Consider the following 6249-nt stretch of genomic DNA (forward strand, 5'->3'; position numbering starts at 1 on the left):
GTGTCTTCTTCTCAATTTCTGCCTAACGCTTGTGTAAGTATTTTGTTTAGAAAACTGGGGTGAAACAGATAAAACTGAAGCAGTTGGCAAATGCTGTAACCTTCCTGCAAAGTGCTGTGCTCTTGGAGACTGCTGAGGGACATCACATGTGAGAAATACCCATTTCCTCAAAATGGGTGTTAAGTTAAATGTTTAACTTCTGTGCAGAGCTGGTTAGTGAAGCAAGACTGTTAAGCTTGCTTTTTCTAACAGCCTTATGCCTAGACCAGTTGACAAAGGGACAGTGCCTGCCTATATCCAAACTTAACAGTAGGTGCCATCTTCACTCCCTGTCTGTCCAGGACCAGCTGGACAACAGGAGCTAAGCAAGTGGTAACTCTGATGCTTCTCCAGTGAGCTGTTTATCTTGGAGTATGCAAATAATTGTCATCTTGATGATCCAGTTCATAAAATTCCTTTTATTTTACAACAGTTAACATTTAAATCTGATTATTTTTTTTCCTGTGAGCCCTTTTCAAGTGGTATGTATTTCTGTAAATGATTTGAACAGGAAGCTCAGGAATGTCATCTAAACTTCCTTTTGCATTTTTGCCCTTCTCAAAAAAATTCCCTTAATGTTACAGGTTTCAGAATTTACTTTCACTAGAACAAGTTTAAGGTTGAGGAATATCTGGACACTAGCAATCCAACGTGAGGAAGGACAGATAACTTTAATGCATCTGTTGGTCTCGATGTAATATTCAATAATTCAGTAAGACTTGAAGGAAAAAAAGGAGCAAAATCAGTCACAAGTTTCTAATTTTATTTTAACAATCTTGCTTTTTAAAAAATACAAGTTCTGATTAATGCCACAGGGATGCCAAGCGTCCATTGGCCACAGGCCATCTCTCTCATTTCAGTTTCTCCTCCTGGGAGTTGTCATCCTTTTGTCAGGCTAGCAAACAGTTTCTTAGGAGAGAGCAATAAAATGTGAAATAGCCGAGTTCTGTTACAAGGCTAATAACAGGACTCTAAGGGGCAAATGTCTTAATGTGGCACAGCTTGGTTTAGCAAGGTATTACTGACCTGGGCTGGTAATTTAATGCTGGGCAGAACGTATGGAAGTGTGAAAGGTGCCCTGGGTGCGAGGGGTTGGTGGCACCATAATGGTACCGCTATGGTTTCTACAGACAGATCTGTCACGGGGCAGAGAGCTGCAGAAGGAAGTGAGTTCAGTTACCAAAGAGAAGGGAATTCAAAAGGTGGAGCAGGCTTATAAACAGGAAATTAAAGAGCTCTAAATGTCTCTCTGTAGTAAGTAATTTAAGTGGCGGCAGAGTTGCCCTGCTAGTTGCAAGAGGGCTTCTGTACAGTCAACTGGCAAGAGAGCTTTAAACTCTCAAAGTAGCACATTTACTAATGTTTACTTACAACCTAGTACCAGAAACCATGGAATCACTCCATGAACTTTTCTACGAGGGAATTTTATACAGCAGAAATGTTATTTTGAAGCGTCATCTGTCCAGGGCAATTTTCAGACTAAAGGACAAATTTGAACTTTACTATTAATGCAGTCAATGGTTTGAGTATGCCATGGCTAGATAAATTTCCAGTATGCCATTTTTGCGTTAATGTTTTAAATGGAAAAAGGCACTCACTGTTGAAACAGCAGCTTGTGTTGTATGGAGCAGTATTGAAGTTAAGACTTGTTAATAATTCTGCTGTGATTCTTCTTCTAGTGTCTCAACTATGCTTATGCTTCAGTGCATTAGGGATGTCATTATACTCCTCTTGGCGCTATCATGAACTTAACCACAGGAGCAGCAAAAGTTTGTTGTGGGTGCTGTAGTTGAATAAAGAAAAAAATTGCCAAAAAGAAGGTAAGAGGGAGAGGGGAACTGTCTGACTAAAGCGTGGGGTACTCTTGGGTTCAGGTGCATCTCCTTCTCTTTTGAACAGTACCCAGGTTCTTTCTGAGCTTTTACTGTCTCTAATGCTGAAAAAGGGAGGCTTAAAGGAGCAAATCTCTGTACAAGCACAGTCTACCTGTCCTTTCATCCCCTTTGGCCAGGAAATTAGCATCCCCTAGACACATCTCACATCACGTAGGAAAAGTTCACAGTACTTAGTTTTACAATCACAGTCATGCACAGCACCAAGATTGTCCAGACAAAAGAAAAGTTACTGAAGAGAAGGCCACTGGCCAAAATTCACACAACTGCCTGTGAAAGGGCTCGGATTAAAAATAAAGCACTGGTGGGAAAGTTCAGCCTGGTCTCTGCTGGCTCTCCCTTTGGCTTGGGAGAGCAGCAGGTCACCCCTCCTAGCCGCAGCCCTGAACGGACCAGCGCTGCGGACCCATCTCATGTAGCCCCTCGATGCTGGTTGGCTGCCCGAGGGCAGGGGGAGGAGAGCCCCATGGCACCACAGTTCTGCCTGTGGGAGTTGGAAGTTATCAGACTGTAAACATTTTGTTGTAGCAGAAGGTTAGAGCAGGCGCTGGATCCTGCCCTGTGAGAGGGGAGGTGCCTGGGCTGTGCCTATGGGCTTGCTCTTGCCCCTGCGTAGTAGGGGGCAGCACTTTATTTCCCCTTCCCATCAGGACAGCTTGGGAAATGGCTCTGGACAGGAAACACTGACATATTTTCAATGAATGCAGTCCTGCCCAGCTAACAAAATATAAACCTGTGAGGGGCAAAGTCCTTCGGTGCCTGACCTTTCTGCTCCTGCTTTCGTTTGACTGCCTTCAGGAACAGCTCTAGACAGGCAACGGAGCAGGCCTTAACCCACACCAAACATTCATGGAGCATAAAACCAAAGATAACTGTGTTTCTATGAGAGGTTACTTTACAACTGACTTTTTCCCCACCCACCCCTAACCACATGCAGGCAGAGGACCAGGTGCTGGTGCGTGGGCTTTCCCCAAGGTGCCTGAGCTGTGGCCTGGGCCCCTGCGATGCAAGGACGTGGGTAGGTAGCACTTTGCTTTCTGTGCAAAGTGAGGTGTCCTGAGCCACATGGCCCACCCGAGCAGCACCCAGATCCTCGGCCCTGCTGTGTGAGAGGGGAACGGTTTGCTGGCTTAGCCCGTTCTTGCTCTACCAAACACATGGGGAGAGGGGCTGGAGAAAATCTTTCCAGCCTGCCCAGCCTATGTGAAGGGAGCCCCTATGCTCCACATGAAAGAAAACGGACACTGATCCAATAAACATGCATATTCACAGAGAAATGAGAGCCCCAGCAAGTGGGTGCTGCTGTCTGAAGTAAGCAGTAGGCTGCTGTAAACCCTGTTCTCACCAGAATTCAATGCCTCGGTGGTGGTGAAATGGAGTTTAAGCCCCCGGATTAATGTCTGTTTCAGAGTCATGTGTTTCTTTATCGTGTGAAGTCAATGCAAGATGCAAAAGGTTGAAGCACAGAGGTAGACGTTTTCAGCAAGGAGAAAGTGGCTTCTAGGCTCGTGCTGCCTAGGTGGCCAGCTGACTTCCAGAAGTTCCCAGCTGGTCCTCGAAGGCGCTCTGCGGCTCTGCTTGTTGGAAAACAGAGGCAGCAGCTTCGCAAGCCCTAGTGAATCCAAAGCATGCTGCCTTCTGTCCTGCACACGCCCCAAAGGCAGGTCTCTGCTGTTCAGACCCTTTTCACATCTCGTCGTGATGTCAAAGAATGGGAGAAATCCGCTGGTCCCCGTTGCTTAGGGGGAAGAAACAGAAAAGGAAACCTTCACGGTGACAAAGCAACACGACGGCCTGGCAGGCGGTGGCGGAGAAGGAGCTGGATCTTCCCGACAGTGCAAAGGGGCGAAAGCGCTAGAGGAAAAACTCGCTGTCGAGGGTGGGCGCGTTTTGGGGGTGGGGGGACGCCAGCCCTGCCGAAGCCCGGGTTGCGCCCGGCTCCCTCCCTCGGCCGGGCCGCGGGAAGGAGCGCGGCGGCGGGACCGGCCCCCCTGAGCCGCCCGGGCGCCGCGGCGGGGGGAGCTGAGCCGGGACGCGGGCGGCCCTGCCGGGGCGGGGGCTCAGCCCTGCGCCGTGACCGCCAGGGCGTTGACATAGCCGTGGGGGCCCACGTCGGCCTCGGAGAGGCCGTGGGGCAGCGGCGCGGCGGCGGGGGGCGCCGGGGCCGCGCCGTACTTGGCGGCCGGCGCGGCGGCGGCGGCGGGGCGCAGGAGGCAGCAGGTCTCCAGGGCCTCCAGGCCGCGGCAGGCGAGGAAGAAGAGGTTTTTCAGCATGAAGAGCGAGAGTGGCTGCTGGTAGCGCAGGAGCAGGAGGCAGCGCAGCGCCAGCAGCGGCGCGTCCAGCAGCCCGGCGGGCAGCAGGAGGTGCAGGGCGAGGCGGGCGGCGCCGGGGGGGCGGGCGGCGCTGAGCTCGTACAGCCACAGCACGGGCGAGGCCAGGCAGAGGAAGTAGACGGCGATGAGCAGGTAGCGCAGCGGAGCGGGCAGCGGCGCCGGCCGCCCGGGCTGCAGCACCAGCTCCAGCAGGGAGAAGCTGTCCAGCAGGTCGAGGCAGGTGGCGAGGAAGGCGGCGGCGGCGCGGTGCTGCGGCGGCGGCTGCGGCGGCAGCAGCAGCTGCCCGGCGCCCTCGGTGCCGATGGCCCGCAGCAGGCAGTAGAGCAGCGGCGCCGAAAGCGCCAGGGTGACGCGGAAGCCGGTGGTGCCCAGCGGCAGGCGCAGCTCGATCAGCTCCAGGATGGAGGTGCCCAGGATCAGCGCCGCCTTGGGCGTGAAGGCGATGGAGTAGATGAGCCAGGCGAGGTGCGCGTAGGCGAAGTCGCCGCCGCGGGGGGGGCCGCCGCCGCCGCGGCCGCCGCCGCGGCCCCCGGGCGGCCCGTGCAGCAGCAGCGGGTGCGGCGGCGGCGGCCCGGGCGGCGGCGGCGGCGGCCGCTCCCGGCGGCGCGCCCGGCTGTTGCGGCAGAAGAAGATGCCCCAGCCGGCGGCCAGCACCAGGTCGGTGGCGATCCAGCTGCACCAGTAGAGGTCGGTGACGGCGATCAGGTAGAGGTCCAGCAGCGCGCCCTGCCCCAGCAGCAGCACCAGGGACAGCGCCTTGAAGCCCCAGCGCCGCCCGCTCGCCGCCCCGCCGGGCCCCGGCAGCGCCCCGCCGCCCGCCGCGCCGCCCGCCGCGCCGCCCGCCGCCGCCGCCCCGTACAGCTCCGCCGCCGTCATGCTGCGGCCCGGGCTGCCGCCGCCGCCGCCGCCGCCGCCGCTGCTGCTGCTGCTGCTGATGGGGAGCGGCGAGGCGGCGGCGGGCGGCGGGGCGGCGGGCGGCGGCACCAGGGGCTTGCTGATGCTGATGCTGTCCTCTTCCTCCTCCTCCTCCTCCTCGCTGCTGCTGCTGCTGCTGCTGCTGCTGCGGGGGCGGCGGGCCCGGGCCGAGCCCGAGCTCGACCCCGAGCCCCGCCGGCTGCCGCCGCTGCTGGAGCTGCCCGGAAAGAGGGGCTGCCGGTCGGCGGCGTGCGGCAGCGGCGGCGGCGGCGGCGGCGGCTGGAAGGAGCCCGAGGAGGAGGAGACCGAGCGCTGGTTGGAGGCAGCGCGGTGCATGGTCCTCCCCGGCCCCCGAGCCGGCGTGCCGGGACCGACGGCCGCGCCGCGGCCCCGGCCCGCCCCCGGCCCGCCCCCCCACGCCCCGCGCCGCTGCACCGGCAGCGGCAGCGGCAGCGGCAGCGGCGCGGAGCCCCCGAGCGGCGGCCGGCGGGGAGCGGCGGCGGGAGGCCGCGGGCGGCGGGAGCCGCAGCCGCAGCCGGTGCCGGAGCGGGCGCCTCCGCCGGCGGTGGGTGGGCTGGGGGTGGCGGAGCAGAGAGCGGCTGTGCAGGCGGGGGGAGGAGGAGGAGGGGGAGGAGAGGGAGGAAGGCTCCCTCCCCCCGAGGCTGCGGCGGGGCGGGTCGCGGGAGCGCCCCGGGAGCCGTGTGCTGGGAGCACAGCCCGGCTGGCGCCTGCCCCCTAAGTCCCCCTGCGAACAGCGCCGGTCGGGCCGGGCGAGTGGACCCTGCGCTGGGGGGGGGGAGGGGGGGAAATGGGGTGCACCCAGCACCGACCCGATGCACCCCCAAAGAGTCGCAGCCAATACCCCGGGCTGTGCCCGCCTGCGAGGCTCAGTGCAAGCGTATCTGGAGGGGCCTGTACCCGTTTGTTGCCGGGTTCCTAGCAAAGCCAGAAAGGCACCAAGGTCCTTCCATGTCATCAGCTCTAAAAAAACTGCAGCATAGTACTGAAGCCCCCACGGGTACCGAGTGCCCCCCCCCCCCCATATAAACATATACAGGCTTCCGCATCGG

The 6249-nt window shown here is 58.6% G+C and overlaps 1 protein-coding gene across 1 annotated transcript; it reads right to left on the reverse strand.

Annotated features, from left to right (window-relative positions):
- Positions 1-3963: 3963 nt before the first annotated feature.
- TMEM121B (transmembrane protein 121B) lies at positions 3964-5537 on the reverse strand. The gene has a single exon (XM_064510517.1). It carries the CDS (start codon positions 5513-5515, stop codon positions 3992-3994), a length of 1524 nt encoding a protein of 507 aa, XP_064366587.1. The 5' UTR covers positions 5516-5537; the 3' UTR covers positions 3964-3991.
- Between the last annotated feature and the right edge of the window lie 712 nt (positions 5538-6249).

The sequence above is a fragment of the Dromaius novaehollandiae genome, chromosome 1, assembly GCF_036370855.1.
Source record: "Dromaius novaehollandiae isolate bDroNov1 chromosome 1, bDroNov1.hap1, whole genome shotgun sequence".
Lineage (NCBI taxonomy): Eukaryota > Metazoa > Chordata > Aves > Casuariiformes > Dromaiidae > Dromaius > Dromaius novaehollandiae.